Source organism: Centruroides vittatus, unplaced genomic scaffold (assembly GCF_030686945.1).
Source record: "Centruroides vittatus isolate TY-2023 unplaced genomic scaffold, ASM3068694v2 contig_466, whole genome shotgun sequence".
In the NCBI taxonomy this organism is placed as follows: Eukaryota; Metazoa; Arthropoda; class Arachnida; order Scorpiones; family Buthidae; genus Centruroides; species Centruroides vittatus.
This window is the reverse complement of record NW_027122260.1, coordinates 430,580-458,008: the sequence shown is the minus strand read 5'-3', so window position 1 is coordinate 458,008 and position 27,429 is coordinate 430,580. Positions and strand designations below refer to the sequence as shown.

The window sequence follows — 27,429 nt, the reverse complement described above, 5'->3', positions numbered from 1 at the left end:
TAAACTCTTTTAAAATAAGCAAATGAAACTATGTAGAATAAAAAATATTGATGAAAACTTATACTTTATATAAATATGAAACTATGTAATTTTTTACATAGTTCATATTCATAATATACTAGTAGTAAAAATTACATAGTTACATATTTCTAGATCAGCTAGATTTTATATATTCCTTCTAATTTAATTGAATAATTAACATAATTATATTGTCTTTATGATAAAAATTAAAAAAATAGTTTTAGAGTGAAATAATATTACTATTATTTACTATATAATTTTTTTTAATTTCAGACTTACAAAGACAGAAAAATCTTAGAATATACCTGTCATACAGCTTTCTTTGCATCTATTGTTGTAGTTCAGTGGGCAGATTTAATAATTTGTAAAACACGAAGAAATTCTGTATTCCATCAAGGGATGACGTGAGTTTTTCATTTCAGTATAAAATAATTTTTTCTTAAAAATTTAATTATAAGTCATAAAAAGCATATTTAAATTTATTTCATTTTGTTTACATGATGTTTTTGAAATACTGCAATAGTTTATGATGATTTTAATATTAATTATTATTGATTTAAATTCCCATAAAAGCTTTTATTAAAATTTATTTTAAATTATCATTATATTTTTTAAAATTATTAAATATTGTTTTAGAAAAAAGTATCAGTTGTTTATATTGAATAGAAATTTTTTTTTATTTTTCAAAGTTATTTCTATTAAATTATATTTTGTAAATTTAGAAATTTTATAGTGTTAAAACAATAATAATAATACATAAATTATAGATGGTATTCTATAACTTCTTATAATAGGCAATTTGTAAAACAAATTCTGATATCATCTTTCTTGACAAAGGAGTTAGTATAAAGAAGGATAAACATCAATTATTGCTACAGTGTAATGCAATGGTTCCCAAAGTAGGCACTACTGCTTCCTGTGGGCGGTGAGTAAATCTGGGGAGTGAAAAGAAGCAAGTGGTCAGCAGGGGGACAGTGGGCAGTGGAGGCAGGGTACTGACTGGATGGTGACCATAGGCAAGAGTTGGGGTCACTGACAAACCTTTCCCTTTTCCCTATTAAAACAGCTAAGAAGAAACATTGCATTTAATGGTTTCCAGATGTTCAGAACAATGTACATTAAGGACACAAAGTGTGAGGTTCATAGAAAAGTTTTTTTATAAGAATATTTCCAAGATTTTCTCACACAAGGGAAAATCATTAGGAGCATAAACTTATGTTTATAGAACCAAGGGGGTAGTGGCATGATAAAGTTTGGGAATCACTGGTGTTGTGTTTTAAGACATGAACTTTATTTCTAATTAGATTGTAATTTATAAATTTTATATATGTATTACAGACAAAGTGATTAATATGGGCATTATGAATAATGACCAACAAAATCGGGCATTGTAATAAATTTCAATAATTTATCAAATTGACCTGTCATTATGAATACTGCTATCACCTAGTCCGGCAAAGTGATAATAATATGTTGAGGAGTGATGATCCAACATATGCTAGCCAATCAGAACTTACATCTTAGTTGTGCATGTGTATTGCATTTAGTACCGAATTTTAAATTTATGTAACCAGTAGTTAATCTTTTTTCTTTGACAAAAGAAACGATCATGGAGGAATCATTAAGTGATATGAATAATCACTTCAACAACCAATTAAATGAGTTAATAGCAGAAAAAGGTGAAAACAATCAAATTTTTACAAAATCAGCATATATGTCAATGATACAAAAAGTGAGAGTCAAAAATGAAAGTTACTTCTAAGTTACTGGAAAAATATTGGTTAATAATACTTTGAAATAATTCATAAAAAATAAATATTTCTAAATGAAATAAGTGGAGTTCTTTCAATAAAATTTAAAATTTGATACTAAACACGATGCACACGCACAACTCAGAGTGCCAATTGGCTAGTGTATGTTGGATGATCACTCCTCAGAGTATTATTATCACTTTGCCCGACTAGGTGATAGCAGTATTCATAATGACAGGTCAATTTGATAAATTATTGAAATTTATTACAATGCCCGATTTTGTTGGTCATTATTCATAATGCCCATATTAATCACTTTGTCCATAACATATATACAAAATGTGTGTATATTGTGTTTATACAATATATATATATGTCGTATTATTTTGCAGTCGTAGTCGTGGGGTCGAGTGTAGGGTTAGCAAGACAAAAGAAAATTGGAGACCATAAAAACACGTCCGTTCACTTTCAGGTCCTCACTCGAACTCTCCTTTATTCTTTATTGGTGTTGTTAACCTCATTCCAAAAGGGGCGAGATTAACAAAGTAAATTACAGAAAAATATACAAAAATATATACAAAATTTAAAATATGTTAAATGCCCCCCTCCTGAAAAGGCGACATCATGGAGCCTCAGGGAGGTTGGGCTGGGTGTTATACAATTTATCGGCTTGAACTCTAAAGTTGGTTGGATTATAATACGGTATAATTTTATCTACATTTACAATATCAGTTAATTTATTTAATGATTGGACAGGTCTGTCTATTTCTACGTTACAAGGAGATACTATCTTTAATATGGTGAAAGGTCCATGATACTTTGGAGCAAGTTTTCCTTGGTCGGGATGGAAAAAGGTTTGTAGTAGTATTTGGTCTCCTACTTTGAAGTTTGGAGTTTGGTGTTGACTATTATATTTATCTCTGTTTCTTTCATGAGCTATTTCGGTTCTTTCAGTGGCAATCTTACGTGCTTCACTGAGAGGGGGATAATTCAAGTTGTCAGGTGAATCGGGGATTTCTCCGTACATTAAAAACATTGGAGGGAATCCTGTTATAGTATGAGGCGTTTGATTGTATTCTTTCACAACGTCACGTAACATTTGAGTCCAGGATCGTTTTGGATTCTCTGAATATTTTATTCTTAGTCTAGAGACAAGTGTGGCGTTTAGTCTCTCAACTATCCCGTTGTGCTGAGGTCGCTGAGTACTTGTTAGATGTTGTTTGATTCCATTCTTTTCTAAATATCTTCTGAATCTAGAGGAGGTAAATGAAGGTGCTCTATCTGTTAGTAGACGTTTCGGGCTGCCTGTCTGTAATATTTTGCCTAGACAATCTATGTAGGCGTTTATAGAAGTAGATTTGGATGGAAAACACCAAGCAAACCTAGAAAAGTGATCGATGGCAACATGAAGGTAGCCTTTAGTAGATCCGTATCTTTGCATTCCAGAGACAGTGTCCATAGATAACATGTCAAATGGAGCTTTTGATGAAGGTAAATCACCTAACAAGCCAAACCTTTTATGGTTGTATGTCTTTGCTTTCTGACAAGCATCACAATGTTTAACAAACTCTACAACATCGTTGATGACATTCGGCCAATAGTAACGTGGACTAATTAGTTTCAGCATCTGTGTTATACCTGGGTGACCATAGTGTGCATGTGCCCTGGATAGCACCTTGTATTGAAGCGATGGAGGTATGACTTTCTTTGTAAATCCCTTCTTTCTGATACAGATTACATCTTCACGATCTCGGAAGAATTTGGGTGAGGTGAGTAATGAGGTATCCTGGTTGGAAAGGACTTCCTCAGTGGTAACAAAATGGCTCACGGGGGCTCTGGATAAATAATCAGCTTCTACATTCTGGCTTCCCTTCTGATGTTTAATATCATACTGATACATGCTTAGTTTCAAAGACCATCTAAATAACCTTCCAGATGGGTTTTTTATACCTTTCAGCCACTGTAAAGCCTGATGATCAGTGTGTATGGTGAAATAGATATCATGAAGATAAAAGTGAAACTTTTCAATAGATGCTACAATTGCAAGGCATTCTCTCTCACTAATGGTGTAGCTTTTTTCATATTCACGTAAGGACCTGGAGAAATAGGCAATAGGAAGTAATCCTTTAACAGGGTGTTCCTGTTTCAAGATACTCCCTATACCATCTCCGCTAGCATCTGTATAAAGATGTGTAGGAAGCAAAGGGTTATACATGTTTAAGATGGGTCTGGAGATAAGTGCTCTTTTTAATTTCTCAAAAGATTCTTGACATTTAGTCGTCCAAACCCAGTTTTGATTTTTCTTTAGGAGCTTATTTAGAGGAGCTCTTAAATTTGCATAATTTGGAATAAATCGATGGTAATGGTTTATGGACCCTAAAAAGCCCTGTAATTGTTTGATATTGGTTGGACATTTTAACTTTTGTATTGTTTCTATATTTGGTAATGAGGGGGAGTAACTTTCTGGTTTGATGTTGAACCCAAGATAATTAATTTCAGATCTAACAAACTGACATTTTTTAAGATTTAAGTAGAGACCCTCCCTTGAACATAATTCAAATACTTGTGTTAAATGTTTTAGGTGTTCGTCCACGTTCTGACTAAAAATTAACAAGTCATCAAAATAATTGATGAGAAAAGGAAATCTATATTTATTTAGGATATTTTTTAGAACTAGCTGAAAAATCTGGGGTGAAGTCTTTAGGCCAAATGGTAAACGATTCCACTGGAAATGACCAGAATTCGTTACAAAGGCAGTTAGTTCTTTGTCTTCAGAATGGAGAGGAACCTGCCAATAGGCTGACAGAATATCTACCGTAGAAAATATTTTCGCACCTATAAGTCTATCCAGTAGCTCATCTATTCTGGGAATAGGTTCATTGTTAACTTTAATCCTCTCGTTTAACTTCCTATAGTCCATACATAATCTAGTTTTTCCCTCATCTCTTTTCTTGGCTAATGTGACTGGGGCAGCGTAAGGGGACGACGATGGTTCAATCAATCCCGACTTTAGCAATAGTTCCACCTGTCTATCAATCTCTTCCCTATCACGGTAAGATGCTCTGTAAGGTTTTAAAGTTATGGGTCTTTCGTCTTTAAGTAATATTCTAGGGGAAGCTATTTTTAGGGCTGGCACTGAAAACTTCTCAGCAGAAAAAACTTCCCGAAATCCTAAAACAATGCTCTTTAGCTTCTGCTTCTGATCATCCTTCAGATTAGGGTTAACAACATCCCTAATGTTAAAAATATTTAACAGAGATTCCTTTAAGGAAGTAGAACTATTCCTACCCCTACAAGTTCCTGCTGCATTTTGAGCCAAAGGAGGTGGGAAGACAAGGTTAGGAGCCTGAGGGGTCTCCTTCTGATCTATCTTATATAAGCTATTACTATTTTTACTTATTCTATTACAAAAATGATTAATGTCTCTACTATAGTAACTATTTGTGGAACTAGAGTGATTTGAACGTACTTCAAAAGTATTAGGATCTAATGCTAGGATAGTCTGATTTTGGGAGATCTGATTAAGACTAGAATCTATGACAAGACTAAATTTTCTAATGTCTGGATAAGATAAAATTAAATAAGGGAAATACCTGGATACTACATGTAAAGTAATGTTTTTTGTCAGGTTTCCAATCTTAAGAGGGATTGATACATTAGCCATGCTTGTGGTAGATCCTGCAGCTGTAGTGATAATCTTCACATCCGATTGGTATTGAAAGTATTTGGATAAAGTATCTAATAGTTTTTGGGATATAAGGCTGATGGAACTTCCTGTATCGATGAGCGCAGGCATCGTCTTGTTCTCCATTGAAACAGTTAGTAGTAGTCAAGATGGTGAAGTTGGTTCTGCCTCATTTGCTTCAGATACCTTGTGGACGTCTCTGTGAATAGGAGCTGAATATCTTTGGGGACAGTCTCTTCTCCAGTGCTGTGCTGGTAATCCCTGCTGATAGCAAAAACGGCAAGGGGATGGCGGTCTGCTCATGTGATGTACCAAATTTCTGTACTGGGGTTGACCCCGTGGTGGAATCCAAGATGGCGTCGTTTTCTTTGTGTGCGGCCATGACAGTATCTGGTTTTTGGCAAAGTGTTGGGATCCTGTGTAATTTTCTCGATTCGGTTTAGTTGCCGGATGATTTTCTTTCTGGGTCTTCGGCGGATGATCTGCTTCTTCTTGAATTTTTATTAATTTAGTAGCCTTCTGAAGCCATTCGACAGCGGTGGCTGGCGGTGCGGCTATCATATATTTTCTAATTCCTGCATTTATGCCGGCATTGAGACCTGTAATGGTCTGTTGCATGTTTAACTTAGCTTTTTCCGCCAAGGAGGTTTTGTCCCTATAGTAAGTTAAGACATCTTCATCTCGCTGGTGTTGTCGATTTACAAAATCGGTGAAGTAATCTTCTTCTTCCTGTGGAAAGTACTCGAGTAATTTTTGTTTAATTTTGTTCCAATCCGTTTCCTCTACTAAATTTTCACAAAAATAGTCGAAAGCTTCATGCTGTAAATACTCTGGTATGTAAAAGTGGAGCTCTTGTTCGTCAATCCTTTGTCTCGCCGCTTGCTTCTCAAACAGTCTCATCCACGAAGTTAGACTTAGCTTTCCGCGTGGGTTAAACGGAATAAGATTTAGTTTAGGAGGAGAGGTAGAACTACCTGTTTCTGGGATGGATTTGTCTCTAGATTTACTCATTGCTGGATAAGGTAATCCTGTCGACTCTTATAAATTGTCGTATTATTTTGCAGTCGTAGTCGTGGGGTCGAGTGTAGGGTTAGCAAGACAAAAGAAAATTGGAGACCATAAAAACACGTCCGTTCACTTTCAGGTCCTCACTCGAACTCTCCTTTATTCTTTATTGGTGTTGTTAACCTCATTCCCAAAAGGGGCGAGATTAACAAAGTAAATTACAGAAAAATATACAAAAATATATACAAAATTTAAAATATGTTATATATATATATATATATTGTGTAAATACATTATTTATATATCATATAAATATTTATTATTTAAATATGAAGTGCATCCAGAAAAAGTTCCAAAAGAACTAGAAGGTGATGCTGATGGCTGGGGCAGGATATGCTTGTGCAGGTGTGAAGGAGGAATATTTGGTCATAATCTGGTACATGCACAGTTCTATGGAGACAGTTTCTGTAGCACAATACTAAAGAAAAAATTGCTGCTCTCTTAAAGTCTCTTGCCAAATTCAAAATACATGCCATAATTAAGTTTTGCATGCTAAGAAGCTGATGCCAGCAGAGATCCACTGGAATTTGTGTAAAGTATATGGACTGGATGTCATGAGCAATAGTATGGTCAAATAATGGTGCAGAACAAAGATTGTAGTGGCTGAGCAACCCTAGTTAAATTGGAACTGGTAGAAAGAAACTGTGCAGCCTACACAAAACGGACACTTTACAGTATTAAAATTCTCCTATCAGTTTCCACAGATTTCCCACTCTTTGTCGCATGAAATCTGAGGTTTCAAAAGGTATGTGTGAGATGGATGCCAAAACAACTCACAGTTGAACAAACACAAGATTAAATGCCAAGCAGCAAGCAGCATTGATGTTCCTGCAATGGTACCATGATGAAGATGACTAGTTCCTCAACCATCTTGATCTCTGGTGTGACGTGGGTATCCCATGTCACATCAGAGACCAAGCAACAATCAATGCATTGGTTGCATATGAATCACCCATAAAGACTAAATTCAAGCAAAAAGTGTCTGCCAGAAAAATCATATATACTGTCTTCCAGGATTGACAGGATTTCCTCCTTATTGAGTTCCTATCCCAGGTACACACCATCAATGTCAACCAGTACTGACACTTTGTGGATGGTGATACAGAACAAGTGATGTGGAAAGCTGAATACAGGCATTGTGTTGCTTCATGATGACACACAGCCCCAAATAGCCCTGACCTTGCACCCAGTGACTTTCATTTATTCCTCCATCTGATGCAGGACAACATTTTGGTGCATATGTTGAAAATAAGTTATATATTACTGTAGCAATAAACATACTTTTCTTCTGATGATCTTGTCTCATTTACAGTTAATCAGAACTTAACTTTATAGATAAACCTTGTATATCAGACATTTTTGGCTGTATTTGAGTCAACATTCCACCGTACCTAAGTAACACTATCACTAGAGAACCAAAATTCTTGAAACTTTATGCCCATTAGTAGTTGGAATACAATGATTGAAGTTGTTATAAACATGGTCTATATGTGTAATATTTTAAGATATGTTATACTGGTGAAGTTTCTGATTAGCAAAAAGAGGAGATCTTAGTCAAAAGTCAAGACAATATATTATACTTTTGTCTACTTTTGAAGTTCTTGTGAAGTAGGGCTTGTTATACTGAGTGAGGAAAAACACACAATTTCCAATTAAAATATATTTATTGTAACATAATCTTGTTATGTTACAATAAATATATTTTAATTGGAAATTGTGAGGAGTTATACTGAGTTATATAACTCCTATTCAAACAAGAAATACAATTTATATATCAGATCAGTCCTTTGATTCCCTGATAATTTATACCAGAAATATTAATGAAAATTCATTGAATATTTACAAACCATAAATTTTAAATTTATGAATGGCAGATGTTTTTAGTTTTAAAATTCAAGAGAGAGACTTCATCCATAAGAAATCTGAAGATATAATACTTTTCATCATTATGCTAATGATAAATCATTGTCAACTTAATAAAATTGTAGAATCAACCTTTATCTGTGATTACAAATTTATTTTGAGATTAAAAAATACCATTTAAAAATCTTTCTCTAAAAGCACATAAAAATCTTTACTTTAGAAAAGAATATGATTAATATATTAATAATTTTGGATAGAAACTAAAAAGAATTTTGAATAGAAATGACTCCCTGTACAATGCATTTATATTAGTTGTACAACTGTAATAATTGTTTGCAAGTTATTTTTAAAATATAAAAAAATGTTTTAAAAGTTTCTAACAAAAATTTTATTTTCATTTTAGAAATTATGTCTTGAACTTTGGTTTAATATTTGAAACAGCATTAGCAGCCTTTTTATCATATTGTCCTGGAATGGATAAAGGATTAAAAATGTACCCATTAAAGTGAGTATCAAACTGTAATGAATAATTCTTCAATTATTAATATAATGTGTTAATGAAAATTACTAATGGTTAAAATTGAAAACCTGCTTGAATTATTTTTTACTTTTATATATGATATTTCATTTTTACATATAAATAGGGTCAAGAAGGAGGGGAGCTGGGAATTTTTCCCCTGGCCTAAAGAAAACTTAGGAGGCCATAATGGTTCTTACCCTATTAATAAAGAAACATTCTATATATTTCATTTCTTTCAAAAAAAAAAAATAATAATGGCAAAAGGAGCCATCTCTACACCAGGCCCCATATAAGCTCTCATAAATTACATTAAATATTTTTAATGTAGAATTTATACTATTCTTTTAAATAGATAGTTTTATTACAAATTAGGATTTATATATTCTGAATTGAGAGTAATAATTATTACATATTTACAACAAAGAATGATATTATTCTCATATTTTTTATGAGAATATTGCAATTATAATAACAAAAAAATCTTTGAAACAGATTTATTTATTAAAATATTCTGATATTCATACCAAACATGTTGAATTGGAATTATGTAAGCTATATATTTTATTTGAACTGTGAAAATGATTAATAATTTTATTTTATTGTTTTATGATAAATTTTAATTTAGCAATATTTTTGCATTAAAGAATATCATAATATGCCTATAGGAGTCTTTTATCATCTTTGGTATTAATGTTACCAGTGTTGATAAGCATCATAAAATACCAATTAATTTAAAATTTAATGGCACTTTCATCTTAAAATAAAATTGAATTTTACGGACAGATATATAATATAAAAATATTTGTAGTGTTTATGTATAATATACATATAAAGACTACCGTCTTTATGTAAAATTATGATATATTTATCATAATATTTTTTCAGAAAATATTAATTAAAAATTGCTTTTTTCTTATTATTAATATCTTATTTATGTTAACTCTTAAAAAAAGTCTTTCAATTTTAGTTTGTCAAGATAAAATAAACCAAAAATTTGTTACATTATATTCTTCAGAGTTTCCACAGACTTGTATGAGAATTTTCACAGACTTTTATGGTCATTTTAATCTGCACGAATGTTTGTCACAAGTATACAATCCATGTATAAATCATGATCATACTAATGTAAAAATAATAAGATATAAAAATACTATACCAAATATCATTTTAAACTGATATAAGGTATCTTCATTTACTATAAATTAACTAGTTCACTTATTACAGTAAATGTTTTAATTAATAAAGCATCCATATAAAACATAATTTGTTTTTCAGGATCAACTGGTGGCTGCCAGCACTGCCATTTTCTTTGCTCATTTTCGTGTATGATGAAATTCGTCGATTTATTTTGCGTCGTCGACCTGGAGGATGGGTAGAGCATGAAACATATTACTGAGGATGGCATTATTCGACATTCTCTTTCGGACTTTTAATCATGGGACTATCATTCCACAATCATCACTCTGTTCAACATGCATATACCTTCCATTAGTTGTATAACATATAGAGATGAAAAGAGTAGGAGAATCCATTCTGCCTATGCCCTGTGTCCTACAGCACTACTAAAGAGGAGAGAGCTCCTTTTAGCAACACAGGGTTGAAATCACTTAGGTAATAATCAAATAGGACACTACCACTCTAAGAAATTGCTTCTACGAGTGACTCACAGAAAGTTCCCTTTCTTTCCTTCCCTCCATCACAGCCAGGGACTACAAACAAGAGTCGATGGGGATGCTTCGGAGCAGCAATTAGCACCAAATAGTTCTTTTTTCTTAAATAAATTTCTTTAGAACAATGCATATACCCAACAGCAAAGTTTACACAGATAATACACAGAATAGTCCTAAAAAAAGGAGAGCTTGTGAATAGATTTAGGAAAAGCTTTTGTGAAATAGACTTAGTAGAAATAAAAGACCAAACAAGAATCCACTATGCTTCACTGAGGTGAACATGTTACTTATGCACATGATAGGAGACATTTATTGTCATCCTAGACATCAGTATAGTTACCTGATTGTTTTGTTAGTGAAAATCTGCCTTTTTTGCAGATTCGTTTAAAGACGCTTTGGCAGTTTGAAAATAGTTATTAAAAGAGCCATTTAAATATAAATTGATATGGATGATCAATCTTAGTTAAAATGGTCAAAAGATATCACAGAATGTATTTTGAATACATTCTTAAAATGCCAAGCTATGGGTAAAAGCTATATTCTGTACAGCTAATGAAGTTATTATTGCCGACTTTATTCGACGTAGACAGGTGTAAATAATAATCGTGATTTTAATTCATAATGGTAAGAGCACGGGACCATTCGACTACTTTAGTCTACAAAAAAAAAAAAAATTATTTAAAGTATTTGGATCGTTCCAAAAATATTTAGTTAAATGCCATTTAGAACTACTTTAGTTGATTTTGCTTATTTGCACAAATTTTTCAGATTCTGATTTTTACAAAAAGAAAAAAATGAAAAAATAAATAAATTATATATACATATATATAAATATATATCTATATATATTGTATATAGCTAACTCTCATAGCTTGGCCTCTGCATTTTCAATTATTTCTAAAGTGATTTCAATTATTTTTATTACAAATAAAGAAAAAATATGAAGTGTTACCTAACAGTATTTACAAAGGCCATATACTGTAATAGCTTTTAAAGTAATAATTGTTATAAAATAGAAAAAATTGTAATATTTCTGAAAATTAAAGAGCAAGAATTGTATATCCCTACAAAGTTTTAAACAAATGTTTAAGTAAGATAAAAATATTTTATCCTATACAGTATATCTTTTATCAGAAAATATAGAAAAAGCATTGGAAATGCAGAGGTATCATAAAAGTGATACATTCTAAAATGTTGCCTCTGATCTTCAGAGTTGTTTAAAATTTGTTGGAAAAATATGATAGTGTATCTTCTAAAATAGAAGTGTAAAATAAAATATATTTAAAATTTGATTGATATTATTGTTTAAAAGAAAACTGCTTCAACAGAAGATATAAGCAAATAATAATAAAGAAAAATAAAATTTTTCTAGGTAAATCTTTTGTCTTTTTTTAAAAGTAGACATTTAAAGCACAGTTACAATAGCCAAATTAAACTTGTGCACTTTTAATGATTTTTTTTTAACTTTTTCAAAATATTTTTGTAAAATTTTTCTTAATTTAAAAATTTTAGCAAGTCAGAAATGACTTTGATTCCAAGTATTCTTCCACAATCTGACATTTGGTTCAGCTACATAAATTAATTTGAGTCTTAGGTTTTTAGAGAATTTAAACTGTTAATAAATATGATAAAATCTTTGATGATTAATTTCATTAATTATAACGTATACACACTTCTATGGTTTTGATGGGAAGGTACCTTATTTACATTTATTTTCATGGCTGTATGAGGTCAATTTTGTAACAGTAAAATCAGGGAAAAGAATTCTTACTTAAAATTTTATAATGGAGATGTGTACTGTTTTATATGTTGCAGAGAACATATATATAGCAAATTTTTTACTTATGATTGGGTACATAAATTTTTTTTTATATATTTTAACAATTTCAATGATTGAAAGTGTAGGCTTCTACAGAAAACTTATTTTTACAATTGCTGTAATATTGTAATTTTAATATAATGATTTATTAAAGTTTTTTTTGAATGCAATGTTGTTAATTGAAATTTTATCTAAAATGTCTTTCAAAAAATAATTTTAATCTTGTTTTACTACAAAAAAAATATACTTTTTGAATATTTTTGTAATATTGAAAATTTGGTAATCAAAATCTTTACAGTTTCATTATTGATATAAGCTGCCATTAAATTAGCATACAGGAAAAGGAAAATTTTTTATTTTAAATGTTTATTCATTTTAAAAATTATTTATTTGTGATTCAGTTGCTCCATTGGAAGTGACTGAACCACAATGCTACTTTTCCAAACTAGTCTTAGCTGTTCATAAAATCTTAAAAATATATCTCAGGATTCTTACTTAAAATTTTACAATGTCAGATGTGCACTGTTTTATATGTTGTATATAAATCTATTCAGGAACTATGCATTCAAATAGTTCAATAATATAGACAGGCAGATGGCCTAGTTAAGATGTCAGTCTACTGCTCTAGGGCAGTGTTCCGCAACCTTTTTCTGCTTACCTTTATCCATGATTCAACACGGCACACTAAAATATTATTCCCATCAAAAACATATGATATGATACTATTGATAGAATTACGTAATGCCACTAACCTATTACTGTTGTTATTAAACATACATCAACATCCATGAGCAAATTTATTTTACATATAATTTCTTAGAATACATAAAAATGCGTGGCTTATAATAAAGAATAAACAAACATCATCTTATTTCATTAGTGCTGCGGCAGAGAATGAAATACAAGCATAAGAAACACAACAACTGTGATAAAAATATATAAATAAAACTTGAAATTAAAAGAGTATGTAGTAGTTCACGTCACACCTTTCACCGTGTGACAACACACCAGTTGTGGAACACTGCTCTAGGGGACAGTGTCAAATTTGGATAAGCAACTCTAGGAATTTTCACAGATTGTCTGTCCTGAATTTGTTGGTCTTCATCCCTCACCATCTGGCCACTTCCAAACTAATGATATTTATGATTAAAAAGATCCTCTCAGTTTTGTGGAATGAAGAATAAAAAATGAAACAATAAAGTCTAATATGCAGTTTTCTGATAAATAATTATAAAATCACTATGAAATCTATAGGTGAACTAATACAGTATTTGAAATATTTATTTCCTAATATTTTTTAATATTTATTCCTATTTTAAATATACATTTCATTTTTAAATTAAGTGCAGTATATTCCAAGTTTGACTTTGTAAGAATATAATTTGTAATATCAAACTAAATCTACCACAAGCTGGAATTTTTATACCTTTTCATACATCTCCAGCACTTCTTTATAGTTCTAGCAAACACTTTCGGCTTGATTTACAGGCCTTCAGGTTAGAAGCCATTAGAATTGGAAGGAGTTATGTTGTGTTCCAAAATGGAACAATAATTATTCAGTTTCTTTGAGGTTATTTAAATTTCTTATGTTGTAGCTTGAGATTTATAAATTTAAATAATTACCTATAATAAATATTAAGCATATGGAGGCAATTAATAAAAAATTAATAATTGATTTAAATACATTTAGATAAAAATGCTTGTCAAGCTTGGAATATGCTAAGGCTTTCTCTGTTGTTAATGAGAAGCCCTTGACTTTTGACTTACTGCTTTATATATGTCGATACTTTCACTTATTCTTAATTTTTGCATATCAAATAATTTTCTTAATAATTTTCCGTCTTTCCAACATGGGGACACCCCGGGGACATTTGCATATTGGGCTAAGGCAGTGTTATAATTTCCTTTATGGATGTCATATTTATGCTCTTCTGGCCTCAATCGATCTTTTACTTGAGCCTACATAGGTTAAGTATCTTCTAAATCTAGAATCTTTTAATAGATTCAATTTTTTGTCATGTATCCTCTTTTCTAGAACAATGTGTATAAGCTCTTTGAACGAGTGTTCTAAAGGCAGCTATTTTAAAACTCTTTGGATCATTAGAGGCGGCAGGTATGAAAAAGGAAGGTGCATTTGGTTTGTGATAAAGTTTTGTGAGTATTTTGTTCTCGACGATCTCTTTCTAAGTCTAGATAGTGCGCTTTTGTTTTGTCCGATTGGTCTAGTACTAGTTTTAAACTATAGGCTAGCTAATGTTATTAATAGTTTGCAAAAAAATCTCCGATGTTGGGTTTTAATTTCCAAATTATTAAAATATCGTAGACGTATCTTGCGTATAAACGGATGTTGCAAAAGAATTTTTTGATTATTCTGTTCCAGTAACTTAACTACCATTTCGCATAAATCTCTGAAAGGGGGCTTCCCATCGGAACCTCTGTTTTTGTATGAATGTTCTATTGTTAAATGTGAAAAATGAGGTGTAGTATAGTATTTGCGTTAATTCTAGTATTGGTGAGAAGTTGACGCATTTGGTATAAGGTATTACGCAAGAAAACGTCTCTTATAGTGCATAAACACAGTTCAAGCCTGATAGGTTAGTTTATATTTTCAATAAATAATTTTATTTACATTTATAAATCTCAAGTTACAACATAACATCAAAGAAACTTTGAATTGTTCCATTTAGGAACACAGTATAACTCCTTCCAATTTGAATGGCTTCTAACTTGAAGAAGGTCTGTAAATCAACCCGAAAAAGTTCGTTAAAACTAGAAAGAAGTGCTGAAAAGGTATGAAAAAGTTTGTTTTTATATGCAATATCAAAATTATGTTCATTCAAAATTGAACAGTTAGAATGATAAGACTAGACAATGCTCCATATGAAATGTCAATTAACTATTTGAATGTTTTGTGGGGAAGTACTCGATCTTTAGAGTATTCCCCGTGCAGGAACAAAACAAAAAGAAACTTCAAAAAAATAAATCACACGCTCTATGACTCCAATGCAAGGAACTTAAAGTTTATTTTAGTCCTTCCAATCACTACTCTGTCCCTTCGCTATAACAGACACTAAAACAAAAGAAACAGCACACATAAAAAAAAACAATCTCGCGACTCTATCGTCTATACGTCCTCTCTCCATTCTTTCTTCCGAAAAAAGTTTTTTCTTCTTCTTTTCAGCATGCGCGATTTCCCTCTCTCTCTCTTTTTTTTTTTCTTCCGAAAACGCGGCCCATCCTTTCTTCACTTTGCGGCCCACCCAAGGATCACGCAATAGAACACGTGATCTCTGGACCACATATCTCCTCTTCTCCCATTAACTTTTACAACGGGAAGCTTTTACGCTATGAGGGCCTGTCCCTCCTTTACACCGTGAACCACCCAAGGGGTTGGTTACGAACCGGTTAGGCAACAGAACACGTGGTCTTCAGACCACAGTTTACAAGTAAAATTGAGATTCAGTATCACTATATTTGAGATTAGATTATTTTTTTTTTTTAATTTATAATACAGAATATTATGTTAACTCAGTTGCGTTTGCATTTCTATTGAAACACAAAATCTATTGATACAATACGATATTTGTATTTTAGTCGAGCTATGGGTGGATTTTTAGAATTCGATTTATTGGAAGAGGCAGTAACAAGATTATTTTCTTGTACTCCTTGAGGCTAGTCTGCCTCTGACAGATATCTGAAAAAATAATATTTGAAATGCGAGATCGGCTACGTCACAACACCGAGGAATTTGCGTGTATCAGATAATAGCGAATTAGGTGACAAGTGTAAACGTACAAAATGTTCGAGAATAAGACAGAAAAAATAACAGTTGTTAAGAAGGAAAAAAAAACAAAGAATTATGTTGTATCAAAACGGAACTTCGAACCGCGAAAATATATCATAGCCTACGTATGTCGATAAACGAACTCTATCAATATGATTAAAACAATATATGTAACGAGAGCGTGAGAAAGTAGGTGAGAACTTGTAGGGTTCATTCCCGAGGATACCCTCATAAAATGTTGGCAACAGACTGAAGATCCAATTGAAAATTAGTTGGATCGACGGTCAACCAAATGAGTCTAGGAGGAGAGGAGCTGAGAAGACCCTCCACGGAAAGACTGGAAGAGAGTGAAGTGCTCGTACTCTTGTTTCTTTCTCTCTGTGTGTGTGTGTGTGCTTTTCTTCCGTAGTAATTCATCATCCAGTCTCTCCGTCAGCTCGACATTTGTCACCATCGGCTTTCTCTTCGCTCGATTCTTCGGACCCGGAACTATTCGCCGTATGCCCAGATATTTATCACCGCTCGTCCACCTCGAGAACTCTCTCTACAAAACGCCTATTTGATGCGTTCGTATTTATTTGCGACGGGACAATCGGGCAACGTAAGAAAATCATGTTTCTGAGATAAATAAAAAGCTTTGTCTCCATAGAGAAGTTTTCTCTTGTCTCCTTCGTCTAATGGTCAGGCAATTACCCACGAAAAAAGATTAAAACCTCCATATAAATAGTATGCATTGCTGACAACGCAGACTATTGCACACCTCCAAAACTGACTGATGTCAGTCATTCTGACGTTGCGTTCATAATCCAACTACCGTATATTGAGGGACCACATAGATAAGATTGGCAGACAGTCGGTTGGAAGAATAGATGCGATAGTTCCTAAGATGATGTAGTGTGTTCCATTTAGAGCAATATCTGTCATTTTGGCATCAGCAATACTCGACTAAAGAAAAGATAAAAGCGAGAGCCGATCTGGGGTTCCTGTATCTCAGGGATTGTTCCCGCAAAGGAATCCTTGAAGTTTGGAATGATAATGTTCCTGGACGGAATTTTAATTTTCGTAATTTCGATATGCTTTTTAAAGATAAGGCTCCTGTCCAGTGGCGTAGCGTAGTGGGGGCGGCAGGGGCGGCCCGCCCCGGGCGGCACTTTTAGGGGGCAGCAAAATTTCACAATAAATAATAATAATATCTTGTAAAAATTTGAACCTGTACAATACACAATAATGATGATTGTTCTTGCTGAAAAGTTCTTTAGAATTACTGTATATTTTAGTCTTTTAAATTGAGATACCTAAATAAGGGGGCGGCGAAATTTTCTTCTGCCCCGGGCGGCTGACACCCACGCTACGCCACTGCTCCTGTCTAGAATCCCACTTATAAGTTAGATTTTTGGAAACACTTTATGGAAGATTCGGCTTTGGCAGAATAAAAGCGAGCGCGAGTGGTATATGGCGCATAGATTTATTATTAAAAAGCAATCAATGCTTTCAAATATAAAACATTGTTAAATCTCTCGAATAAATAGATGCTCTCAAACAGGAAATTTAGCTCTATAAATGAAAAACCTAGAAGACAGAAGTATATTTTTAAAACGATCTTGAGAACTCTGTACTTATCCCATTACTCTTTCATTTCTATCAGATCATTATCTCCCAACTGAATCAACGCAATTTAAGACATTTAAATTCTTCGGTGTAACTATTCAAACTCCTGCTTTCTTCCAAATAGGAAAGGTTTTAAAAACTTGATATATCTTAAATTTTTAGGCAAGCCAAGATTAACAATAAATTTGATATTTGCAACAAGATAAATAATACAAATAAATTTGGGAATATGGTAAAATAATAGTATTTAATGATTTAGAAAAACACATGATTTAGTAAAAAGTATAATATAAATTGAAAAATACATATGTAAAAAAGATGAATGTATAGAATGGATTAAATAACTACATAAAAATCTAAAATGCAGAGTAAAATTGGTGCACAGAATGGTTTAAAATAGAACGAGCAAATATTTATTGTGACATCGTCATAATGCCGGGATGCAATTTTTAATCATATTTTTAATTTATTTAATTTAAAATATATGCTCTCCACCTCAAATCAGTAATGGCTTGCCCCTGTATATCATACTTTTCCTGTTAGAATAAAGTCGTGCCGATCATCTATCTAACTCCTTTTAGGGAAAAATTTTTGAATTGAAATAACACAACTTCCGGTTTGCATCGGAAGTTCATATATAGTTAATCGGAACCTCTTGCCCGAGCTTTCCATATATAGTTTCGGCTTTCATTTATGAAACTCCGTTCTCGCGATTAAGGAAAGATAGACAGACAGATAAACGAACGGACGACAGTGGGAATTTATAGGTCTGCAATTTAAAAAATTGCAGCCTAAAAAGATTTAAATCAAGACTGTATAGCTTAATGTTTGTGATATCATTTTACATGTTAGTCTAACATACAGCGTTTTGTCTGATCGAGTAAAACGTCCATCAAGACGTTACGTTAGACCGGGCTTAACAGAAGAATCGAAAGGAAATCTAAATAGTCGGTAAAAGCATAGAAATGTCGCTGTTTGAAAAGTTTAATGTTGTGAAAATAGCAAAAACTGATAAAATTCAAAATTAGATAAGCCTGTCAAATGAAGAAATGCAGAAAACTCTGATTAAAGATTATTAACATTTCGCCTTCTTAATTTCAAGAAAAAAGAGACGAGGAACCAAATTATACAAGAATAGAAGAGATGTGTGTTATTATAGAGGAGATAAAAATTGTTATTTTTTATTGAATTCTGTTCATCGATACACACTTTGTATAGCTTTTTATAAAAACCTTGTCCTGCAAACTTTTACCTTGTCATGTACCCACTTTTGTAACCTTTTGAAAAAAGTTTAGTAAGTGACATATATTCAAAATATCAATAAAATCCTACGGAATCTTAAAGAAGACAGTGAGAATTATTTTGCATATATTTCAAGAATCTCACTCTTCTAACAAAGAACTTATATTGTATAAAAAAAACTAAGTGCGTACTCTTGCCCCACTCTCCTTTAATGGGTCGACAAATTCAAGTACTTAAAGATCAATGTCATCAAGTAGGCTACACTAACCTTAATAGAAAAATAACAGAAGAAATAACAAATATGTTAGAGAAAGGAAGTTTACTTGGTCTAAAACATATAATATGGAACAGGTTTTCTTTTAAAGCAGTCTGGGGAAATATTACCCCGGAAATTGAAAAATATCTTTCTTATAACTTCATATAAGCTAAATAGTTCTGTAAAAACACAAATTAACAGTCTTTACATATAAAATTCGAGCAAAACAGTGAAAAATTAGGCCAAAAAAAGAATAACAAAAAAGTTAACAAATTATTAGTGATGGTAAATTAAAAGTTGGTACTTGAGTTAGAATATTTGTGTTATAGCGTAAAACTTCGGGGAAATTAAATCTCTGTCTCAAAATATTCCCAAACGCCTGGGTCTGACCTAGATATATCAAATATCGTTCTTCATCGCTCGATGGCTAACCTAGCCGAACTCTTGACGGTTCTGTTAGAAAAGCTTTTTTAGTGTCCTCAGGGCAGGCGAGGTTAGAAAACATTAATAACTTAATCAGTAAATTAATTTAAAATTTTCATTTATAATTGCCTTTAAAATATAAAATTAAATCGCCATAATTTTAGTTTAAAATCGATTTTAAGAAAAATTAAAAATGTTATTAATTTATGAGTTACTCGCTATTTAATGTAGTGATAAACTTCGTAAAAAATTCTTAATTTTTAACTAATTTATTTTAAATATAATTCTATATTGTTATAGCTCTGTATATAAAATAATGATGATGAAAATTTTATATACGTTTTAATTACCAGAAGTCACGTTATTTCAATTCAAAAATTTTCTCCAGAACAGAGTTAGATAGATGACAGACATGACTCTGTTGTTAACGGGAAAAATAATGAACATTACTAAAAACACTATCATTTCAACGGATTAAACAAAATCGTTTTAATGGCATTTTCTTCTGTATTTTTGAAAACATTACTCATTTTATCTGAAATGAATTAATTGAACAAGCAAAAGGTTTTCTACAAAAATATAGTAGGCCTACTGATTTTACAGAGCAGCTTCTTTTGCAGTTGCTTACAGGATGAATAACGACTAGGTGTTCAGAGCTCTTTATCGAAAGTACTGTTGAAAAAGCTCAATCAAATTTAGTATACGTACTGTACTGAGATTCTGCTTTCTATTTTTTCGGAAAAGTTTCACTTCAGACTTCAGTTGTTATGGCGAAATTTGGCTCTCCTCAAAACGCACTAACCTCTGCGATGCATAAGGGCGCTTAATGCCAAGGGCATCAATAACGCAAAAGGAGAATTTTTTAATTTTTACTGACAAGTGAGTGGTTTTTTTATTTCTCTTTTGTCTAAATTATGCCTATTTTTAATGAGCAATTATTTATTGTGACATTGTCAAAATAACGGGCTGCAATTTTTAATCATATTTTTAATTTATTTCATTTAAAATGAATTCTCACTACCTCAAATTAGTGGTGTCTTGCCCGTGTACACTTTTATTTCTATCAATAGAATCGTGTCAGTCATCTATCTAACTCCTTCCAGGAGAAATATATTTAAATTAAAATAACGTAACATCCGGTTTGCATCGGAAGTTCGTATATGGTTAATCGGGGCCTCCTGCTCCCAAGCTTTCCATATCTCGTCCTGACTTTCATGTATCTAATTCCATTCTCGAGATTAAGGACAGAGCGACAGTAGAAAATTTATAGGTCTATATTTTTTTTTAATTGCAGCCTAATTAAATTTACAAATAATCAATATTATAATAACAATAATTCTAGAGCACCATATAAAGTTTTGCACAAGGGCGCCAAGCATCCCAGCGCCAGCCGTGAGCAAAATCACTTTCCTAAGGTTCCCAATAGTTAAAGGACTTCGTAAATCTTTTAAGCGCCGAAATTAGTAAGTGACGAGCTGGTGATGTGTAGGGAAAGGGCATAAAAAGAATTTTGACATAGACATCAAAAAGCTAGTTATGCCTCTATGATTAAGAATGTAAGACTTCATTCTTTTTTACTATTAACAGTTAAACATAAAAATTCTTGTATTTTTAAACTATACATTAGTGAATTTGAGAATAAATACTATTCTAATCATAAGGTGTTTAAAATAAACGTGTGGTTGCTAGTACAAAGTATGGAAGTATCTCTACTTGATTATAATCATTTAGTAGCTGATAATAATTTAAATATAATACACCTACTTCAATTGTTCTAATATTAATAATGTAGATTCTATAAGTAATTAATGAAAATATAATTATTTTTTATTCATCGTTTATATATAATTTTATCTTTTGTTACTTTTAAATTGTAATTAAGCGGCAATTTAAAAGACAAATAATTAAAGAATTTCAAAATTTCTTAATTATTCTTTTTCTACAACGTGAACAAAACGAAAGTTACGTTACAACGGGTTACAACGTGAACAAAACGAAAGTTACGTTAATCTCAAGAGAAGAAAACAAAAATATAAAGATTATGTTGGATGGAAAGAAAATAGAAAAGATTAAAATGTTTGAGTACCTAAGAAGTTGGATAACTGAGGATAACAGATATAATTATGAAATTAAAAACAAAATAAAAAAAAAGGATAAAGCTGCTTTCGCACAAATATCCTCAGTATTAAGAGATAGAAATGTATGCAAAAAATTGAAACTACAAATACTTAAAACAAAGATTTGGAGTGTGGCTACATGCGAGTCACAGACAATAAATCAAGAGGCAGTTAATAGGATAAATTCCTTTGAGATGTGGTGTCTTAGAAGAATGGAAAGAATTAGTTGGATATATAGAATAGCCAATGAGGAGGTTATGAGTAGATTTGGAATGGAAAAATTCTGATGGTCAGCATCGATTGTAGAAAAACAGCGTATGCTGAGCATATACTATCTTAGAGGATCCTCGGGAGAACTGATGAAAATTGCAGTTCAAGGAATGGTGATGACAAACGGAAAAAGGGAAGACCTGGGCTAACGTGGCAGGACAACATCAAAAAATGGACTGGCTCAAGCTTGAGAAAAGCCTACAACCGTGAAGAGTGCAGAAGAACTGTCCATCGACTGCAAAAAATTTTCTTTAAAACAAATTTTTAAATTTTTAAAAAATCTAGTTATCTAGGCTAATTAAATTAGAAATTATCACACAAATTATAATGTTATCGTGTATTCAATATCACATTAAAAAATTACTTATTAATTTAATATATCTTCACAACTAAGATTTTTCTATTTTTTACCTTTTTTTTCGGCTGGAAAATGTAATTTATTTTACAATTTATTTGATAGTTTTTTTTTTTTTTTTTTGTTAACTTTACAATTTAACGTTTAAATTTTCAAAAGTCATATATTACAAGAATTTATAAATATTGTAAAAATTATTTATTTACGTTAAAGTCTAATACAAAATATACGGAAATTCCCAAAACCATAGTAAAAAAGCCATAAATCTCTTCGTGAACGTAAAACATCCTCTCCTGTTTGTAAGATTTTGTATCATTTCTATTTTGTTTTAAAAATTTACGGTATGTTTTCAGATTTGAATTATAAAATAGCTAATTTATGTGACAGTATGGGATGTTCTTTTTTTTTAAAAAAACATTTTTAAAATATATTAAGTACAATCTGTAGGCCTATTATTAATTAGGCATTGTCCAAAGCATCTCATCATTAAAAATAGAAAAACGATATCCAATTTGTTAGTTATAACACTAAAATATAAAATGTATCAATAAAATATTCCCTTTTTTTTTTTTTTTTTTTGCATATTATAAATTAGTGACTTAATGATATAAAGATTTTGTCTCTCTTGAATCATTAAGAACAGCTAATGGACTTTATATACATAAATTGTAAATATAAAGCAAAGAAAATTTATTTTCAATGTCCTCCTATATCGTCTTAATTCAAAATGTGCCGAATAATTAATGATTCTTCGTTGATATAAATAGCAAGTAGCTTTTCAAATAGTCCTATTATGTTAGCTTTTCTTAAATAAATTTAATGATTTTATATCCAAATATTTTATACAATTTTCTTACAATAAAATATAAAATTACATCAAGTTATAATTTGATGTTTATATGTATCTAAAACAAAATCTAGATATGTAAAAATAATTTATCTAACATTAAAGCTGGATATTGACAAATGATGACACACAATTAGCTTGCTATTTCGTGATAACTTTTCGGGGGACATTTTCATATCTAAATTATCATTTTACATATGTAGTTTATTTTTAAGAATCATTAGAACATATTAAAAACACTCGAAGTTTACTTAAAATTTCGTATTTTATTCATTTTAGGTTGAATTTCCATCACTTATTTATCGCTCAACTTAAAAGAGATTCGTAAATTTAAAACTTGTCTCTATTTAATTCAATTAATTCATAAAACAATCTAAACTTTTAGTATTAACACACAAGACTGGAAGATCAGAGATGAAAATGTGAGGCGTGAAGTTTATTAAAAATAGTTACTGTAACATCGCAAAAGTACTTATAGCATTTGCACGTAAAGTCTTTAACATAAATTCTAATTTACTGGTAATATTTTAGACATCTCAGCTGGATTTCTGGCATTAATTATTATAAGTGCTCTAAAAATGGATACAGAATCTTAGAAAATCGATTACTGGCAACCAAACGTCGCATATAATGTACATTATAACTTTATTATTTCTTTTGTAGAACTAAAGTTCATGAATTTCATCAAGAGAAATAAATTACAAAGAAGTCTAGAAGTGTTTTTATATTGCCTACTTGAATTCTGGATTTATTTTTCTTCTCTTGTTTTATAGTGTAAAACAACTGGCATAAAATATTCCAGTAATATTTATTACTATAATGTAATTGAAAAACTTATCTGTAGTTATTCCAGTTATTAACACGCTTTATATTATTTTAAAACTTCGATTTTGCTTTATAACGTCTAGATATTGACGCAATTGGGAATATATTGTGCGCGCGCGTCTTGACGTCACTCTACTACTTTCATCCGGATAATCGACCGGTTGTCGAGAATGGCAGATTCGGAGAAAACAGATGATCAGGTCAGTAATTTGCAATAACATTACAAAAAATTTCTATGCATAAAGTCTTTCTCTATAGTCTTAAGTCGTCGGACCAACATGTTATTTATGTTTTTCGTCAATACGCGGAAATTTAGAAAAGGTCAAATCTACCTGAGTAGCCATCTTGGAAAGATTTCATCTCCATCTTCCCTCTGTTCCCACCTGCTTCTCTAACAGTAATTTCCTATTATTCCAATTATTAAAATCTATTTCCTAATAAAACTTTTTCTCGATAACCTTAGATTAAAAAAAAGAATGTTATATTTGAAATATTAACTGTTTAATAAATTAGAATTATTAATTTAATATTAAAAATTAATTTTATTTTGAATAAGAAAAAAAAAGTGTGTTCAAAGGAGTTGCTTTGTTTGGAACTAATAATTTTTTCTAGAACATTTTCTGGAATATTTAAATATTTTTCACAAATCTGGAATTAAAATATAGTTATTATATATTCAGTCTATACTGCATATTATGTATAAAAAATATTAATAAAAATTATTTATGTATAACATACAAAATATTCAAAAATAATCAATAAATAAAATAAAAATTAATTAATTAATAAATTAAAAATATTTTAATTGATTTAAAATAAATATCTGTAGGACCATGTATTTTACAATTGTTTTTTTCCCAAAAGAAAAACCTTCTTATTTCACATACGTACTTTAAGAGCATAATTTTGTCATTGAATAAATTTAAATATATGCAAATACGAGTTTAAAAATTAATATCAAAATCGGAATAAAATTATAATGTTTATTTTATTTTCATTAATACATTTATACGCGGTGTCAGGTTCGTTTGTATGACACGTTTTATCCTAAATACGGTGCATACAACTTGCTTGAAACTATTTTCTTAATAAAATTTTAATTTAAATTTAATTGTTCGCTTGGCACACGATATTATTTAATTGTTTATTATTGTTATATCAATTTTGTAAAAAGAAATAATAAATCTTTTAAAAAATATTATTCTTTTTTAATTTTGAAAATGTAAAAAAATCAAAATATTTATTTGAATTCGAAAAGTTTACGTTAATTCGCTTATTTAAAATACATTTTAAATTGATGTAAAATTATTTAATAATGAAAAAGTCTAAAAAAAGTAACAAATTTTATTGAATTTTTATATAATTTAAACATCTGCTTAATTAAAAAACCTAGAAAAAAAATTAGTCTTAAAAATCTAAAGAAAAATGTAAAAAGTTAAGATTGAACGGGATGAAAAGTAAGCAGTTTTAAAAATTTACATATAAAATTTCCTAATTCGTATAGTAAATGCGGAAAAATATTTTTGATAAATTTACATTTAAAAAAAAGTTTCTAAATATGAGATATTAAACTTTTCATTAACGTGACTATTTGACGGAGAAAAACATGTTAATATTTAACTATTTCATTAAGGCAGTATCGACGTTGTGATATTTTAATGCATTGATTTTTAATCGATTTAAATTTTTTAAATATAATATAATGATATCGATCATATAAAATTTGAAAAAAAAAAATAATAATAAGATTCGGCATAACTTATACGATGAAAAAAACCTGAACTTTGTGTTGAATAATATTAATAGAAAAATTTAATTTGGTGTTTATAACAATGTCCAATAACCAAACGAAATATATTCTGTATTTAACAATAAGTGATGACATTGATTTTAAAAATTGCTTTTCCTCTTATTAATTTGCTATTGAGTTTTATGAAGCAAACTTCCATTTCCTGTTTTTCTTTTGGTTATTTCTTTTTTTTTTCTAAACTATTTTATTGCTTTTCCGTGTCTACATTTATAAAAGATGTTTGTTCAGTTTGACCGACTGTTATGCTTAATATACCGTGCAATGCATTATAAATAAATTTTACACGCAAATCATTTCGAAAATTTATTAATTTTTCTTGAAATTTCTTTTATTTTCTGCGGTTCAATAAGACAATTCACTATTTCACTATTATGTAATACAAATTCTTTTTATTGAATATTTTCCGTGAGTTTTTCTATTCTTATATTTTGATCGTTATTTAAGAATATTAAATATGAGATTTAAGCATTTTATAAATCGGAAATACAATTATCTAGCAATATATGAAAGTTAAATTAGTTAAATTAATTAAATTCGTTTCGGATTGAAACTCATATAATGTATGTTTACGTGATCGTAGAAATTTTAAAATTTAAATTCGACATTTTATTACGTTGATATGTTTATTTAGGATTTTATTATCGGAAAATATCTGTTAGAACGAGTTAAAATGGGTGACGAAATTAATCGAGACGAGGAAAGTCAAAATCTTAATCGAATTTAATAAGATGATACAAAGTGGATCGTTTTAACGAATACTAAATATCTATTGATTGCTAAACGTTTTGTTCTCTAAAAGCTGTTGCCATGTTAACAGTGTCGTTACTCTTGGGAATCTGAGCAAGATTGCAGTTAAGAGGTTTACATTTTTTCTCTTTTTTGTTATACGAAACTTTTCTGTTTAAGTTTCTTTATTTTCCAGTTTATAAAATTATGTTCATTTGTTAAACCTACATCAAAATTTATTAATTATACGTCTGGATATAATTTCTAAAAATACTGTATGAATGATAATGTACTAAGAACTTTACACTAATTATAAAGTAAGTATATTGCTTCATAAAACTCAATAGCAAATTATTAAGAGGAAAGGCAGCTTTAAAACCAATGTCATCACTTATTATTATTATTATCAACTTAAGAAGTGGTTATATATACATATGATCATTTTGTAAGTTTATTAATTTACATATTCCATTTGAAAATTTCAAATATTATACATGTACAGTATATACTTTAATACAAGCTGCTTCAGTAAAAAAATCTTTAATTTAAAAATTTTCGTATTAAAATAAAAAAATGGAAAATTATTTTCTATAAGTTTTTTTTAAAAGAATATAAATCTGACATAAATTATTATAATTTAAAGATAATTTAATTTAGGAATTGTAATTTAAGGTTAAAGAAAAGCACGGAAAAAATAAAGTTTGTTGCTTTTATTTATTTAAAAAATCGTTTTAGACAAATTGAAAAGAGTTTAGAAAAAATGAAATTGTTT

General features: G+C 30.2%; 2 protein-coding genes across 3 annotated transcripts in view; both read left to right on the top strand.

Moving 5' to 3' along the window:
• The window catches only part of LOC136977666 (sodium/potassium-transporting ATPase subunit alpha-like), a 123,398-nt gene extending 111,531 nt beyond the window's left edge, over positions 1-11,867 (top strand). The window contains exons 19-21 of the mRNA XM_067273199.1: positions 295-425; positions 8,789-8,890; positions 10,181-11,867. Coding sequence (XP_067129300.1) covers positions 295-425; positions 8,789-8,890; positions 10,181-10,301 — 354 coding nt within the window. The 3' untranslated portion in view covers positions 10,302-11,867. The remainder of the gene's footprint in view (positions 1-294; positions 426-8,788; positions 8,891-10,180) is intronic.
• A 12,336-nt stretch (positions 11,868-24,203) lies between these two features.
• Positions 24,204-27,429, top strand: part of LOC136977664 (sodium/potassium-transporting ATPase subunit alpha-like) — a 155,414-nt gene continuing 152,188 nt past the window's right edge. For both annotated transcript variants that reach the window (XR_010881120.1, XM_067273197.1), the window contains exon 1: positions 24,204-24,321. Coding sequence is in view for 1 of the 2 variants with exons in the window: in XM_067273197.1 (XP_067129298.1) it covers positions 24,292-24,321 (30 nt within the window). In the remaining variant the exon portion in view is untranslated. The remainder of the gene's footprint in view (positions 24,322-27,429) is intronic.